This window comes from Halyomorpha halys, unplaced genomic scaffold (genome assembly GCF_000696795.3).
Source record: "Halyomorpha halys isolate HHAL.00 unplaced genomic scaffold, Hhal_1.1 Scaffold1749.1, whole genome shotgun sequence".
In the NCBI taxonomy this organism is placed as follows: domain Eukaryota; kingdom Metazoa; phylum Arthropoda; class Insecta; order Hemiptera; family Pentatomidae; genus Halyomorpha; species Halyomorpha halys.
The window spans coordinates 93213-111525 of record NW_027113763.1 but is presented as its reverse complement, the minus strand read 5'-3'; the positions used below and the strand labels follow the sequence as shown (position 1 = coordinate 111525).

Sequence of the window (18313 nt, the reverse complement as noted above, 5' to 3'; positions counted from 1 at the left end):
TTTTATTGTTCTTGAATTATTTACAATTTTACAATAAACCATGATGCTCTGAGATTACAGTGTCTCATTGAGTAATTCAAATTATTCACGTTTCTGGGTACAATATAAGTTTTTTGAAAACAAGTACAACAGATAACTAAAAAAGAAAGAATATTTTTAAACATGATAACTTCTTAAAAAACAAAACAAAAAAGAGATAAAATAAGAAGAAAAAAAGAAAAGGCTAATGAAATAATAAGAACGAAATGAAAATGTATGCCCTCTGGAAATATTAGGTACATAAAATGAAAAATAAATATATACAAAATAAAATAAATCAATGAATAATATTCATATCAATGAATAAAAACTAAAAACAAATAATATTTCTTCTTGTTATAAAGAAATTATGCGAATCTGATTGTTGGTGTTGGGCAACCTTGAAGCAATCTCATGAAACCTCCCAGCACTTGTCTGCTCCCTTTATCAAGCCCGCCAGAACGTTTCTAACTTGAAAACGACGCTGTAAAACAGTCACCCCACTTTCCTGAAATACTTTTATGAAAAATGTTGAAATTCGAGTTAGTCGATGTGTAATTTTGTTAAATTAGTACGGAAAAGTATTTCCAAAGTGTAATAATATAGAAATATCAGAAACGAGCATGGATTAATTTCAGCTCAAAGTAGGGGGTAAGTGAAACTTGTGTGATGCGCGTACCTCATGTTTTTTTTAAATGCTTGTTTTTCATGTGATATAGGGTAAAAACATAATTTAATTATGTTTCATCGGAATTTTGAATGAAAAAGCAATTGAATTAAATGTGTAAATAGATGATTTGATAGTCCTTTATTGTATTATCCACCAAGAGAACTTGTGTTCTAAGCCCATTCAACTCCAGTATGTTATGAATGTGATAGTAAAAACCATAAATTTTATTCGATCCCGATAGCTTAACCGTCGTCAGTTCAAGGCGTTTTTAGGATGAAATATCAGCCGAATATGACGACGTAACATATTATTGTGAAGTCAGATGGCTAAGCAGTGGGAAAATGCTAAAACGGTTTTACGATATGAACTTAGAAATGAGACAGGATTTTATGCAAATAAATGATAAACCACTATCTGAATTGAGACACCCAAAATGGATATGTGACTTAGGGTTTCTGGTCGACCTCACAGGCTATTTGAATGATTTAAATTTGAAAATTCAAAAACAAGGACAGTTAGTAAATGATTTGTACAGCCATTTGAAAGCGTTTCAGAACAAAATCCGCTTGTGGGAGGCACAGATGCTGTCTGGTAACAGTTACTATTTCACTACGCTCGCTGCGTATGAAAGTATTGCTTATGCTCAATATTTTGAAGAACTCAAGTTACTGTCGGAGCAATTATCCACCAGATTTAGCGATTTCAAAAACATGGAAGACTGTTTCAATTTATTTCCTACTCCAACAAAAAGTAATTTACAAAATGCTCTAATACACTTGCAAATAGAGTTGATCGAGATTCAAGAAAACTCACTCCTTAAATCTAAATTTGGAGTTGTGCGATTTCTACAAAAAATACTTCGAAGAAGACCATTTTCCGCAGGTTAAAGAATCGAAAGAAGATTGATTTGTGCATTTGGCAGTTCTTATAGATGCAAACAGTTCTTTTCAATGATGAAAGTTAATAAATCAAACAATTGTACAAGGTTGACTAACGATAATTTGGAAAATTCTTTACTTCTTTGTATCAGTGGTAGTTTCCCAAATTCAAGCTCCGGTGTCTCCTTGATTTCGGTGTCGCTATTTAACTTTCGTACTTTGTAATAATTCCAAATTTCACGATTTAATTATAATGTTGTACCTATTTTTTTCATTTCATTTTGTTATTTTAATAAATTGTATTATAATAACAATGTCGTTTTATTTCATGTATGATATCTTTCGTTAAAAATTATGAACACTACTTTTAAACGCGGCTCGCGAATGTATTTGCAAATTAAAGTTGGGCCCACAGCATGTCAAAGGTTGCCCATAACTGGCCTAGACTCATATGTGACGACTGGGTGACCAGCAATGCCAAAAACCTTTTGAATGTAAGGAACTGTAGAGCAGCGCTACAACCGGACTATGGAGCACTCTTTATGACCCATTGTGTTGATGACCCATGACTAGCTATTCATGGGCCCTTTTCCTCTATCATCACCTCTTATACGTAGTTCTAGGCGGTATCGCCTAGCATTGCTTGTTTATTAGGTTTAACGCTCTTACGTGCTCAATCTACGAAAGATATATGGCCATCAGTCTATCCTAACCAGAATAAACAGTTCAAAATATATTTCATTTGTTTACTTCGAAACAGAAGTAAGTCCATACCCACTCAATACAGATCCAAATAGGCGCTCCTGCTCTTAATGCTGTTGTGTTGCTCCAGCACTGTGAAAAAAAATCGATTAAACAACTTTTAGGCAACCTAATAAATAATGAGCTACAAAATTTGACGGACTGATGCATGAATTCGGAATATAACTATTACACAAGATGTGGCAATAGTTACAGAAGAATCGATATTGCTCCGTTTCTTTTAAATAATCATTTTTCTCGCGAAGATTTTTTACCTCTTTACACTACAAACTCCACCTTCGGCAATCTATAGAAACGAGAGGTAATCTGTAATTTACTGAACTATTGGAAGGTTAACATTGACATAATAATTAATTAAACATAACAATGTACTAAAAAAAAATGTGTACAATAAAATAAAAAGATTTTAATAACAAATCTAGCTAGTTGGATTATTAAGTCTGAATACAAAATATCCTTAAATCGGTGTTACTTCAATTATCATGAGAATTGCTACAAGTGTGGATAAGAAACGTAATTATTCATTTTTAGCCATTCGTTCATACTCTGAACTCTTCAATGTTGTGAATATCATTACATAGTTTTGCAATTTAGTTGGAAAATAATTTTAAATTTATTCTGGTGAGGATAAAATGAATTTATGTGTCCATATATTTGAATAAAATTCCATTTCTGTTTTAATATTGAATCAAGATAACGAAAATACAAAATAATTATTAAAAACATTTGTTCTCAAATAAACACCATAGAAACGAACATAGTTAAAAATTACAAGTTTTTAGATCCAAACATGTAAATTATTACACTAAAAACGGAGGATAATATGTGGCAATGAATGCAGATCTCTTAGACAGGTTGCCATGCGATATATGGGTGGAGGTGTTTCAATATGGCTGCCTCGAAGAAGCTCTAAAAGTGCATGACCTATCAGAGACGTTCGAAAGAGCATGTTGCCTCGCAGTGAGAAAGCGAATGACCGACCTCCGGTATCGCATCAGTCGTGGAGCCTCCATTGTACGGAAGAAGTTGGATAACTCACCGGCTTCCTACGATAGCCACAGACTAGCAGTCCTGAAGACTATTGTCTTGCTCAAGTACCTCACCACTGAAGTTAATATTTTCTTTAGTACAGTATGGAGCCATTCGGAGCACATAAGAGCGTGGATTTTCCTTTGCCCTCACCTTTTACCAGTCATTAATGAATTCGATAATCTACTCAAATCGTCTATGAATCTGGACGTACGGCGGGAAGAGTTGACGACATTTAATATGAGGATGGTGCTGAATACTCATTATGAATTTTTGAGAAAATATGATTCAGAACTGTTAGATAGACTGATAGATATAAAAGGATATTGGAACTTCGAAATAGAAGCTCTAGATATGTTGATGTCCTGCCCTTCTATAAACTTTCAACTGTCATTGTCAAGTGTGATTGGAGATGAAAGGACTTACGATATTGCGTCATTTTTCGGCTTCTATAACCTAAAACCAGTTTTCCAAGTTCCGGATGTCCACAATTCTAGTCTTACCACAGAAATGAAAAAAGTTGTGATTTTGAAGTATTTGAGGGAGTGTGTGCAATGGGAGAACTTAACGTTTCTTCAAAACCTACTCAGTGATATAAACGATTTGGAGTTTCGTGTCCAACTCCCCACTTTAAGCGATGATATGAGATTCATTTTGATTATGAGGCTCTTTGACAGATATGAAACTATTCATCAGTCCCCATACCCTATTCTTCACCGGGACATATTCGTCAGTAAGAAGGGTAAAAACAATGTGCTCAGGGAAAATTATTGCAGATTTGCTTCTTGTAATGTCAATATGACTGGTTTGTACGTTGTCCTGAATACTTGTAACCAGCCTCCAGAAAACTTGCCCCTGCTTGTACATCACTTGAGGGGGCAGCTGAGGCCGCTAATGGATGAGAAGATCGTGGACTCAGGTGATGTATGCCAAAGCCTCCTTGATTGCTCTCCTCCCACCAAGCTTTCTAAAAAGAACAGAAAACTTTTCCTCCAGTTATGCATAAATTACAGAGAAGGTTTCAATTCCTGCCCGGCCGAGTCTATAATAGACGTCATTTATGACAGTCACAATAAATGTCACATTTCCTCAAATTACATCGAATCTGAACCTTTTCAACAATTTAATGTCGGAATTAATATTGACGACGACTAACGTGCCATTCTTACACTACTCTTATATTTACTTGTGAAAAAACCAGTTGTAATATTAAAAAAATATTTTTTTCAACAAGTACATTTTTTCATATGATTTTACTTAAAAGTATTCATATCATGCTTACTTAATTTACATTAATATTTGAAATACTTTATGGCTGGAAAATAATCAGATTATAAGCATAAACTGTATGAGACAAAACGACTTGATCAAGTTTGTAGAATAATTCCATTTCCCTATGGACCTTTCTTAATTTTACATGTAGAATAACCAGAATACATATTCAAATAAACTTCGAGAAATCAACATTTTGTGAATTTATTTTGGCTAATTTCATAAAAAATGCTATTTCTAAAAAGATAAAATCGTAAACTACTCTAACGTGCATTCAACTAGTACTATTTTGAGTACATCTGCGTCAAATGGTTCATGAGATATGGTTTTTCATAAACAAAAGGTTTTGTCCAAACTACTGGAAATAAACACTGGCAAATAAATTTAAGTGATGACAGACATCTATACGTCCATTGATTCCCGAGATATAGTTCTCAGGAATAGATGGTTTTTTATTATCCCAAAACAATTCACTAACAGCTGATTTTTCGTTATATAATGTCGCTTTTTAAAAAAAAAAATCTTGTGAATTATCAACGTAAACAACTCTATCAGAGCTTACATTTGAACAAATTTATTATACTTTAAAAGATGCCCGATTAGGATTTTTCGTGTCGGTAGTTTCACGGATATGGAGCTCTAAATGGTAATTTTTTTAACCGTTTGAAACAGCCGCCATTTTTTATTCCCCCTTGCTATGGTTGGCTGACTCATCAATTTTGACTTATAACTATATACAGGATGTTTCAGGATTAAATGGCCAAATTGAAAATTTCACTAAGGACTTCAAAACAATAAAACTTTGAAGGTATGTCAGCAAACGCTTTGTTTAGGAGATGGATTAGATAGAATACTTATATGGCCTTTTATCCCTAACTGTATAAAAACTATTGCCAACATAAGAATTAATACTATTTGGAATGAGCATTAGGAACTGTCAATAACATATATTAGTTTGTAAAAGGCTTGCCCAGGGTACTCATCATTATGGCTTCAATTGAAACTAGTGGTGAATATGACGGTTTTTGCAATGGTAATGCGTAAATATGCCAGGCGATTTCCGAATAGAAGATTACCAAACAAGTCTATCTTTAGCTCCACGTTTCAACGTCTTAGTGAAATTGATACCTTTGCTATAATAACACGTGCTGATGGTATTTTTACCCCTTTACAAAAAGAAGAAAGGAATGCGAAAATATTACAATATTTTAATGATAATTCATCAGGCAGTGTGCGAGGAGCTGGAGCAGAATTAAATATTACGCCAACTACAGTATCGAGAACTCACATTGCAGATGGACTTCACCCATATCCTACTTATCCTATGAACATCCTAACTCAAAAATGAAATGACGAACGAAACTGAAACATATTTAAGGCTGATATATACCTGGAACTTGACAGAACTTATTCGATAAAATCAAGTGACCAGAAGTGCTATTTTATAGAGTCGATTTTTCACATTATTTCGATTTTCTAGAAAATGACGATTTTGATTAAATTAGCCATGTTGAATTAAATAGTCGTTCCTTATTGATTTTTTTTTTATTTGAAACAAAATAAACGATTCTTATTATTAGCAATAATATACAATTGTCAAATTCAAAATGTTAAAGTATTTTATGATGAAATTCCGATTCTAACGGAATGGCCCAGAGCGCCCGCTCTTTCCGGATTGTATTACGGGTCCTTTTACTGTCTTTAAAATTTTTAAATACTTAAAATATCATAAAATATGAATTTTTATAACAGAAAAAAAGAAGAAATTATTTATATTCCTAGTATTAGACCAGTTTCACTTACCTATTACCTATTATACTATATTACCTACTATACCTAGTAAGAGAAAGTATTACGATCGTGCAAACTTTGAATTCTCGTTTTAGACGGAAACATACGTTTTATGATCCCTGAGTCAAAATAACCAAGTCTCGCAAAATGGTCCGTTTGTGAACAGACTAGCAAAAAAACAAAAAGCCATACGAAGCAATTTTTTCGCAAGACAGTAACTTTTTCGATAAAATAAATTTGTTAGTTTTTATTATCCCAAACATAAAACATTTTAGTCCTCTATTTTCGTTGTTAATCCTCTTTCACCTCTAAAATTCTTTAGCAAATGCTGAAATTCGGATTTAGTATCTCAAAAACATGTAGAATTGTTGAGAAGAAATTCATAATTTTTCTTGGAAACATTCTATTCGATAACCCAAAATTAAAATGTCATATACGGATTTCGCAGAAAATTTTCTTTAGTTTAATTTCATGTAGAATCTTATCCTTAGTTAAATAATCATTAGTTATCTACTTATCATTGAAACAAAATGTACGATTGAAATGTGTAAATAAATTTGGCTATAATATAGAATTGTTTATGGTTGTTAATTCTTCTTGCTTTTTTTACTTTCACTTACCTATGTGTGGAATATATAATTAGGTAGAGTATTGTGATTTTGAAAAATTGTGAATATGGTTTCCGACAGAAATATTTGTTTTGAGGTCACCTGATTCATAAAGATTGCCATGTATGCTGTCGTCGATTGGGATGGCACGATAATTATCGAAATAATTATTGCTGAAGGAAATTATTGAAATATATATATTTATTAATTATGATTACTTGTGTCCTACAAAATATTACAATTATTGAATTCCTTCCCTAAAGCTTTTGTATTTACCTGTTTACCCATTATATATCTTTGTTTATATAAAATCTTGTTACCATAAATACATATATACACACACACACGTGGATTTGTCTGGGCTAAGATACGACATCTATACTTGTGTAGCTGCTATGCCCCACCAAACACCACAACTCAGGAATTCCAAGGACTCATAGATCGTATAGTCCAAGATGCCAGAGGGCGAAGACCTGTAGTTATTGCCGGAGATTTTAATGCTTGGGTGACGGAGTGGGGTAGTCAGTCGACCAACCCTCGCGGAGAAATCCTGCTTGAAGCCTTCGCGCAGAGAGAGGACCTTGTTTTGGCAAATACTGGGTCGGACCCTACGTTCATGAGAAGAGGAAGGAGTTCGGTAATTCACCTCATGTTCGTTAGTGACATCCTCCTGCCAACTACTAGTTGGCAAGTCAGCGAAGTGTACACACATAGTGATCACCAGGCTATCCTGACCACAATATGGAACCGCGAACCAAGGGCCATTAGGCGTGAGAGGTGTGCGGTTCGCTGGAAAACCAGGACGTTTGACAGGGAATCGTTCCAAATCATGATGGAGGCCCAATGTAATTTGTCTGGCACTGCGGAGGACAAGGTTCGACAGTGAACAATGCGTGCGACGCGGCTATGATTCGTTCCAATATAGGTAACGGTAGACTTCCGGTTTATTGGTGGAACGATCTTATCGCTGACCACCGTACACGATGCCATGCAGTGAGGAGGAGATACCAGCGAGCGAGAGGCAGCCCGCTGTTTCATCAATTCCAGGAGAAATACAAGGATCAGAGCTATCAAATTGAGTAAGAGATGCTGGAGCTTTGTGATGAAGTGGATAAGGACCCGTAGGGAAGACCCTACCGCACAGTGATGAAGAAACTGAAAACCAGCGCTATAAACTCGCTCATGTGCCCGGTGACAGTGCAGAGGATCATTACTACTCTGTTTCCTGAACAAGAGGAATTAAGGCAGACATAGTCATTGCCCCATTTGATGTGCCAGCGGTAACGACAGAAGAGCTCAGTGACATCTGCCGAAGCCTTCAGATGGGAAAGGCCCCTGGCATAGACGATATTCCGAATGTAGCACTAAAGGAGGCAATGGAAACCATATCAGATCTCTTTCTGGATGTCTTTAGTTCCTGATTGCGTGAGGGGTCCTTTCCCTCACCATGGAAAAGGCAACGCCTGGTTCTGATCCCAAAGAGCAAAGGAAGGTCATCAGAACCTTCAGCCTATCGACCGATTTGCCTGCTGGATACAGGTGGGAAGGCTTTGGAGAAGGTCATTGCAAATAGGCTACAAGAGTTCACAGAAGAAGTGGCAGGCCTCTCCAGGAATCAATTTGGCTTCCGAAAAGCGAGATCCACAATAGATGCTATCACGTTCGTGCTGGAAAAGGCCAGTAAGGCTATAGCAGAGAAGAGATGAAGAAGAGGCGCAAAATGCTATTGTGATATTGTCACGATGGATGTAAGGAATGCCTTTGACACAGCAAGATGGAGCTGCATCCTGGATACCCTACTGGTAAGTCCCTGAATACCTCAGGAATATCATTCATGACTACTTCAGGACCTTGATATGTTCGACAGCGGACGGCTCGATCAGGTTTAAGGTGACTGGTTGTGTACCCCAGAGTTGGTGCCATGTACGACGGAGTCCTTAGGCTTAGTCTACCAGAGGGTTCCGAAATAGTGGGCTTTGCTGATGATATCGCGGTGGTAGTCGAAGAAAAGTATAAAGAAGAGCACATTCTAAAGGCCTACCATTGTGTCGCTTCGGTTCGAGATTGGCTAGAATCTGTAGGGCTGGAACTAGCAGACAGTAAGACAGAGGCCCTTCTCGTCAGTAGCAGGAAAGTGAGGGAACTATAACCTAGAGAGCGGGTAGGCAAGAGATACAGTCCAAGCCTTCTTTGACTTACCTTGGGTTAAAGATCGATGATAGACTCCCGTTCAGAGAGCATATTCAGCGGGTGAGTGATAAAGCGGCTAGAGTAACCACCGCACTGTCACGTTTAATGCCCAAAATAGGTGGACCCAGGAACAGCCGTAGGTTGTTGATATCATATGTGGTCCCATCCATTCTGCTCTACGCAGCTGCGATATGGAAGGATGCGTTGGGTACTGAGGCCTACAGAAGACCGATGGTGTCGGTGTATCGTAGGTGTGCGCTAAGAGTGATCAGCGCGTTTCGTACAATCTCATACGAAGCGGCTTGCGTGGTGGCCAGGACGACACCATTTGAGCTGATCGCAGATGAGAGGAGCCGCTGTTATAATAGTGTTGACTATATTCCAAGAGACGTATTAAGAAAGGAGACTCTAAGAAAATGGCAACGTCGCTGAAATATGACATTCAGTGGAAGGTGGACGCACAGGCTGGTGCCCAACATCGAGGCCTGGGTGAATAGGAACCACGGGGAGGTAGACTATTATATCACCCAGTTTATCACAGGGCATGGTTGCTTCCGAGCCTACCAGTATAGGTTTAAGCTCGATGAGACTGGAGAATGTCCATTGTGCCCAGGAATGGAAGTGAGTGCAGAACACGTTTTCTTCTTCTGCCACCGCTTTCATGAAGAAAGAAGAGACTTCAGACGCGTTTGCGGCTCAGACCCGACAGCAGATAATATTGTCAGTATTATGCTGCTTAACCATGATTATTGGATAGCAGGCCAACGATTTGCTGCACAGGTGATGCAGAAGTTAAGAAATGAGGAGAAAGATAGGCGAACCAGGAGATAGCCTAAAACAATGAGGCGGCACTCAGCCACTTACCCCATGATGTAATGCCTAACGGCGGGCCCGTGAAGGGTGAGAAACAGGTGTAGGGCGGTGGTTTTAGTGGGTAAAATCCCACAAACGGATAGGTACAGGCCTATCCGTGTCATTTGAAGATTTCCACCGACCCTCGTAAAAAAAAAACACACATATATATATATGTATAAAACCATAAAATATTTATTGTGTAATATAATAGTATATAAACTACATCAAGGAACAAAGTATTTATTTACATTTGGGTGCAATAAAACGACATTATAAAATGATCCAATGATTTAGATAATTAGGTGTAGATAGTTGACCGTAGATTAATGCTTGGAGAAGTTTGTCGGGGGGGTGCGGTCAGCAAAGAACAACATAAATAAACAAAACCATATTTATTTATTTTATGCTGACGTTTCGACCTGAGTTTCAGGTCTTCATCAGGGGTTGTGGCGTAGAAGGCAGGTTTGTAACTCACTATCTGCTACTCTACAGACCCCTTCTCATCGAAATCCTTCAACTCAGCCCTCTACTGCTCTTCAGGCTTATTCAACTCAGCAGTTACAAACCTGCCTTCTACGCCACAACCCCTGATGAAGACCTGAAACTCAGGTCGAAACGTCGGCATAAAATAAATAAATATGGTTATGTTTATTTATGTTGTTCTTTGCTGATCGCACCCCCCGATTCAGATAATTGGTTTGCCATAAAATATTGTTGCATTATAAATGATTACCTATTATATGTAAATAGCTGCTGATTTGGATGATGCATGTCGTGGTGGTCCTCGCCGTGGGTGTTGTCGTAGCCATGGGATCGTCTTAGCCGCGGAGTTCCATTTTTTTGAAGAGCTCTCTAGCTCCCCTAGTTCAGTCTTCTTACTTCTGAGCTCTGTTGTCCAGTTTCCCTCTCCTTCGTAGAGGCATTACCGAATCTTATTTCTCATTAGCCACGTCCAAGAAGAATCTATTACAAGGGCTACAAGTGTTGTACATAAACTATAATTGACCTGCCTACCGACAAAGCCAGCAGGCGATACCTGTTTTAATCAATTTGCCCGAAAAGTTCCTTCCACATGTGGTATCCATTAACCAGCTGCCAACTGTCCCTGTGTTGACAGGTATTAATAGAAATTCAAAGATTTTGAAAGAGAAAAACAAATTAACATAGAAAGCCGTAAACGGTAATTGAGAATGACAAAAATCACTTAAGTAAAAAGTTTGTTTAAACATGTATTTTAACTGGCGGGCACATGTGCAGCTATGCCACTTGATAACGCTTTCTTGCCATCATAGTTATTAAATAATTATTTTTTTAATTTCACTTAACCTATATATGAGCTTTTCGGTTGACAAGCTGATGAAGTCATGATATCATTCTTACTATTTTAAATATTCATTATATTACAATTTAGCATTGAATAAATGCAGAATTTATATTTTAGTAAACTGATTTATTTCTGTATTCCTGTCATTCTTTTGAAAAATAAAAATGTTATAATTCTTCAAAGAGAAATATTATTAGATGTACTTTTCTCGAAACATTTGGAATTGGATTCAGTTGATTAGAACAAGGAAGTATTGCCACAATAAATAATGCAATCTGTTCTCAAACGGGTAAGAATTAATTTCAATTCAAAGTAGGGCGAAAGTATCTCTTTCTTTGTCACAACATGGATTTTCCACCAATTTCTGGAAAATTAATTAATATTAAAAAAATAATATTATAATATTTAAGTACTTATCATTTTAGATGTAATCATATAAACATAAATATATGAGTACACACACAAAGGTTCAGCAAACTTCTTAGCAATTTCAGAAGCTCTGACAGCTCCAGTAGAATCATGATTAAAAAGTTGTGTTATAATGGTTTTAAGTTGATTTGGATTTCAAAAATAGTTTGCAGAGCATCAAATTCTTCACTGATTTTAAGCTATTCGATGTAATAAATAAATAAGATTATTCAATTATGAATAACAGACTACTTTCTTGTTCCTTTATCTAATCCTTTGAATGTATTTTAAAATAAAAATGGACAGCCTGTGTGTAAACTGTTTTCAGATTTCTCATTTTGTTTCCCATGGGTTTCCAGTGTTGTTCCTCAAATTGAGAACATAAGTTTATAATGCTCTTACAAAAATATATGAGCTGTTGATTTCTAAAGAAATCATAATATTCCAATTCCTCCAAAATCAAGCGTGACCAGAATGATAAGGAAAGATTCTATCAGGGTTTTCAGAGCCACACCTAAAACTAAATTGATTGGAACTTTATAGACAGGATTTTCCTTTTTTAACTATTTTCTAATTAGGAGCAGGAATTTACCTCTTGAAACTTGCATTAAAACTTTAAAATATGATTTGCTTGGGCGTTTTATGATCTTTTGACAGAATAATGGACGAGAGGAGATTTTTTTCCACTTTCGTATATCACATTCCACAAATTTCGCCTATTCCTTTTCTGACTTTCTATTATCATATCAAAGAAACGTATTAAAATAATTAGGAAGTGAAAACTTCTTACAAACCTTCTTCGTTACTAGAATATGATATCGGTTATATTCATCACTAAAATGAACCCTCCCTCGACTTTAACACACTTTCGCATTTAACATCGTTGCTTGAATACCTCTATTGTCCAAGTTTGGACTTCGTAAGTCCTAGCAAAAACTGGCTTGGAGCGCCACTCCCACTCGAGGGGAGACGCATGCGAAAGCGGGCAGTGCCCCTAGCGACGTGCACAGAGTCGCTTCTTCGCTCTCTTGCCTCTCTCATCCTCACGTGTTTGTGGCGATCTATTGTCTTTCGTATATGGCAGGTCAAGTCCGACCGGATTCGATTCTCGATTTTAGCCTGTTGTAATAAAACAAGAAAAATTAATAATTTTGCTGTAATTTACGTGGGTAAATTGAGAAATGTCGGTTCTCTAGATAACTCCGTAGTAATGGAATCTGATAACCGTGATGATAACGTAAGTCTTCAAACAATATTATTATAGCATTGAATTGTATTTATTTATTTATTTATTTTTTATCCCAAGTTACAGACATAAAGCCATATTCAATCGTGTTATTTATTACATTAATTTATTCATTTTTTATAATTTTTAATTTATATCATATAAAATGTTCCATAATGGGCTATTCAGAGAATATTGAATGTATTAAATAATTATTCCTAGAAAATTTTCCAAAATTGTGGAAAAAAAAAATATTCCCTTCCATACGTACCTCCCTAATGTATTTTAATTACTATATACTAAGTATTAGTATTAATTAGAAAATAAATATCATTCACTCCTTATACAATGATAAGGAAATACGAACTTTGATATGATAATTTGAAGTAAAACAATATGACCAGACCAGTATCAATTAATTAAATAATGATTAAGTATATTGAAATATTCCATGAATAAGATGAATACTTAAAATTATAAAATTATTAAAATAGGAAATGCTAATTACTGTAAATTGAAGGTTTTTTAAAAATTGACTTTATCAATGAGGGTCAAATATAGTAAATTAATTTATCAAATACATTTGAATTCTGAAGAACTCTGTAGAATAAAAAGTCTACAGAATCAAAACTCAATTGTTTCAGTGCATTTCTATATAAATTGGTCAATAATTTGAAGATGTTGGTTAATATTAGTTCTCAATGAGAATCAATGATTATTTGTCCTATTTTGTTTACTTTTTGGGTAATTTGTCTATTAAAAAGTTCATTTTGCTTAACTGTGTGAGGGACACGAATCAACAAAAATTAAAACAAATTTTTATGTTCCATCTTCAATGGTTAAATGTTTTCACCTTATTCACACTTACTGTATATGTCCATCATTACTATAACCTTTTGAGCAGTGTTAAGTGAAAACTTGAAATTCAGATTTAAAGGATCAATGGTTTATTATTTATGTTAATACCTGTATTCAAAATAAAACAAGTAAAAGCGCCAAGGGTATTGTAAAACAGGATTTTAATTTGTAAAGAAACTAGCCATTGATATTACTCAATTGCAATTAATTACAATGTGATCATCGAAAAATAATTAACAAATTGAAAAAAAATATAAAAAATTAAAACTAAATGAGATGAAATTAAATTGATGAAATTATATTTAAAAAAAAAAAAGAAGAAGATTTCTATTGTCATTAATAGTTATACCTAAAGAGAAAGAGAAAGAAATACTTTATTCATCCATGCTGCCCAAATACATTGCACAGCGGTTGCTACATTACACAGCATACTGATCAATCCTTGGCTGGACAAATATAAGTTACATATTTTTACATGATAGAATATAACAGAAAGATAACATTTTTTTTTTCCACAGTTTTCTTTTACTTTTCTTTTACAATTAATACCAGTCTACAAACTAACTACAAGTTTTTCGATTTATTCCTTTTTTTTCTTTCCCTTCTATTTCACAACCCCTATTTCATTTGATCAACAAATTCCCCTATATATAACAAATATGAAAATTGTCCAAGCTATAGGGAAGCTAATTGTCATTAGTAGTTATACCTAATTTCTATTAATCAATATAAAAAAAATCAAGGAACTATGAACGAAATTGAAGAAATGAGTGAATAAAGATGTTGTGTTACGAACATATGAGCAGGAGAAAAACCATCATTTCATTTTGTTTTTCAAATTTTAGTTATTAGCAGCATTTGTTAGAGTTTAATTAAACCTTTCTAAACAATAAATTAATATGAAATATTAAAAGAATCCTTGGTACTGAAATAAACAGATGTGTAATACTGTGCATTTATTCTTATTTTAGAGGGGAAAACTTAAGGTTTAGAACAATCAAAAAAGTTCTATAAGAATATTAAGGAGTATTTTTGATATTTTTTAAAAGCCAAAATTTCTATCTTTCCTAAAATGTTACTCAATACCTCAAATACCTTTAATATTGAATACACTCAATATTTTTAGACTACGTCCTGTTATTCACGATTAACAATTGGTTTACATTTACAGTGGGCTCTCGCTAATCCTACTCAGTCTAAATCCGAACCACACTTTAAAAAAAGAATTGAAGATTTGATTTTATGTGTGTTCTAAATATATATGTACCTACATTCAATAAAAACCTATTATGAATATCTTACCTGCTAAAGCTTAAATGATCTAGTTAAAAATGCCAAATATTTTTATATAAAATCCAAACTGTGTATAAAAAATTGGAAGCGCATTTAATTTCTCAATTTTTTATAAGCGGATATAATCAATTACTTTATTAAATTAATGTTGTGTGCGAAATAGTATTGTTAACATAATGGTAGCTCACGTAATTGAACAACAATTAACAATGAGTTTTTAGAAAATGCATTTATTTGTATAAAGAAAAAAATAGTTTTCCAAGAAACGTTTTATTAGCTTTTCTACACTCTAAAATACCCCAGGTATTTCTAAGTAACTAAGATAATTTCAAACTCAAAAAAATGAAAATTCCAGATTATTTTACATGAAAATAGTTAAAAAATAAAATTATTAACGATGATCAATTCGCATATAATTTTTGATTTTAAATTGATTTCTTATTTAAAAAGTGATCTTTTTTCCTATTCGGTAATCCGAACTCTCTTGGTTTTAATTAGTTCGGATTAATGAGGGTCCTCTGTACAGTAATCAGTTATTGCTTTATGGTTACTGCTCATGGCAGAGCTTTGTTATTGTGTTCGCTGTATTTGACATAAAGTACGTTAACAACTCGATGCAGCTATAGCAACTATGTTTGACCAGATATTCTTGTTTCAATTATTTTCTGGAACACGTAATTATTATATACACATATTGGCTGTTTTGTTTGCCAAGCGTTTCATACACGTTTCAGAAATGGGTGTGAATTATGTTTTTCCAGTTTCAATTTATTGATTTATAATTACAGAAACAGCACAAAAGTACATATCGAGTAAAACAAATTACTAATACAAAGATGTAGCGAAACTGGGACTTGACTTAATTTAAAACATAAAAAAAACTATAAATAATAAAACTAATTTAAAAATTTATTTTTAAGAAAAATCCAAAAATTTAAGAAAAATAAATAAAATATTGATATAAATATTTACAACTCTTAATATGATAAGAAACATAAATAATCAAATTAAAATATTTGTATTATAGGAACATTAATTTGATAGTAGTTATAAATCAACTTTTTAATATAAATTTTTTTTATAAGTATGTAATGATTAAAAAAATAAGTATCATAATCAACAGAGTTTGATTTCCTACGAAAATTGAGAATTAACTGGAATAACTATTTCGAGCAAAAAGAGCATTGATCGTCTTTCAATGTTTCATATCATTAATAGGGATACTTAAATTAATGAACTGTTAATTTTAAAATTTAACTATAATTAGAAATAAATACAGGATCACTGTTTGCCCTACAAGTTTCAAGAGATTTCAATCTTTTTTCTACAAAACCAGTTAATCAATTTCTAAAATGTGATTTAATTTCCAGTTAACAAATATTAAACATCTCCACTGGATATTTTCTAATGCAGAAATTTGATATAAATAATGGGGAGAAAACACTGTAGATAAAACTCTCAGATCTTGGCCAACAAGAGTAAAATATAAATACTTAAATTTAGTAATATTGTGGAAGTCTTTACTTAATCATATAATAATAAACTAAGCGTTTTCAAAGCTAGAGATTCGATTTAATTGTTACGTTTATTAAACTTTAAATATGAATCTCATAAAATGTTAAAATCCGTTGCTTTTTCTGGCCTAGCTAGATTATGCCATGATACTGTAGGAAATACATTTAACTTTTCCTCTATTCAAGCAAATAAAAATACTTTTAGAGATATTTTGTTGACTTGTAAAATTAAGGCATCAAATACGATTATTATTAAGTAGTTTATTATTATTTTCTACTATTAGAAAATAGATTAGTATTTATAGAACGATTTTTAGCTTTTTAAAGAATATTTTTGAAATATAGTTCATTTCCTTTTTATGTATTTATTGATTGTCCGAAAACGGTTAGTAAATAATACTCCTTATATGTACGAACAACTATAAATCAATTTATTTTAGCAAATTTCATGTAAACTATTACTCCTACGAAAATAAATATCATAAACTACTTTATAGCTCATTAAACTAGCTTTAATTTGAGTGCTAATAGACATCTGCACGTCAAATGGTTTTCGAGATATGATTTTTTCAAAATAAGTTCACTGACTACTGATCTTTTAGTACGTCCCATACACCATTTTTATGAAATGTTGCTTTTTAAAAAACTATATCTCGAGAACTATTTAACGTAAATAACTCTATTAGGGCTCATGTTTTAGCAAATTTGCTCTTCTTTAAATGACGTTCTCTTAGGTTTTCTTGTGATGTTCCTACTTTTTAAGATAGAGCTCCGACTGAAAAATTAGTTTTTTTTTATCGCTTTGAAACAGCCGCCATTTTTTATTCCCTCTACCTATACTTGGCAGACTCATCAATTTTGACTATTAATTATACATAGTTTTCATTAAAGTAATCAGAAATTGGGGTGAGATAACTGCCTTTTTTCTCCTCTTTGTTCTAGTATTATAAGGTGATACAGTCGACATTCATGTTCAGCCGCTATATATTTCCTTCCCATCACAACTCAAGAAGAGTTTGGTACCAACTTTAAAGAGAATTGGTGTGCCCAAATGAATTCAGTAATGAACAGATAGACATAAATAGGTTATTTATCCAACTACTATATCAAGTTTAATTTTTTTTTTTATAGGCGTCACCAACAATCCACTGATATGTTTAAGGAGATATGCAATAACAACCCATCTCTTAAAAGAAATAGGAGTATAAGATGGGATTATTTCCGTAGTTTTTTAAAATTATTATTATTCTGTTTAATATCGTAGCTAAGTCAGTCGAGGGTTGTTGTTTTCGCCATTAGTGTATGTGAAATAGAATAGTTTTTGATCTTACCTGTTCTTATTGCATTATTCACATAGTAGAAACATTTGGATGGAATGCTTGGATCTACATACTTAGGCTTTCTCAAACTACTTCATACTCAGAGATATGATACGATGTTTTTCCTGAAATAATACTCAATTTTTCTTTCTCCTTCATATTTTAAGCTCTGAGGTTTAGGACATTGTGGTTATCACGCTGAGAGCTTTGCATAAATATTTTTGAATCCTGCTTTCTTGCCAGTCACAAATCAACACCCTTCACATGTGACAGAGAGAATAAAAAGTACATTACAGAAT

At 33.6% G+C, this 18313-nt stretch overlaps 2 protein-coding genes across 2 annotated transcripts; both read left to right on the top strand.

Annotated features, from left to right (window-relative positions):
- Positions 1-1050: 1050 nt before the first annotated feature.
- Positions 1051-1575, top strand: LOC106690503 (general transcription factor II-I repeat domain-containing protein 2A-like). The gene has a single exon (XM_014435940.1). It carries the CDS (start codon positions 1051-1053, stop codon positions 1573-1575), a length of 525 nt encoding a protein of 174 aa, XP_014291426.1.
- Positions 1576-9653: 8078 nt separating this feature from the next.
- Positions 9654-10049, top strand: LOC136796703 (uncharacterized). The gene has a single exon (XM_067051108.1). The coding sequence runs from the start codon at positions 9654-9656 to the stop codon at positions 10047-10049; it is 396 nt and encodes a 131-aa protein (XP_066907209.1).
- Positions 10050-18313: the final 8264 nt, after the last annotated feature.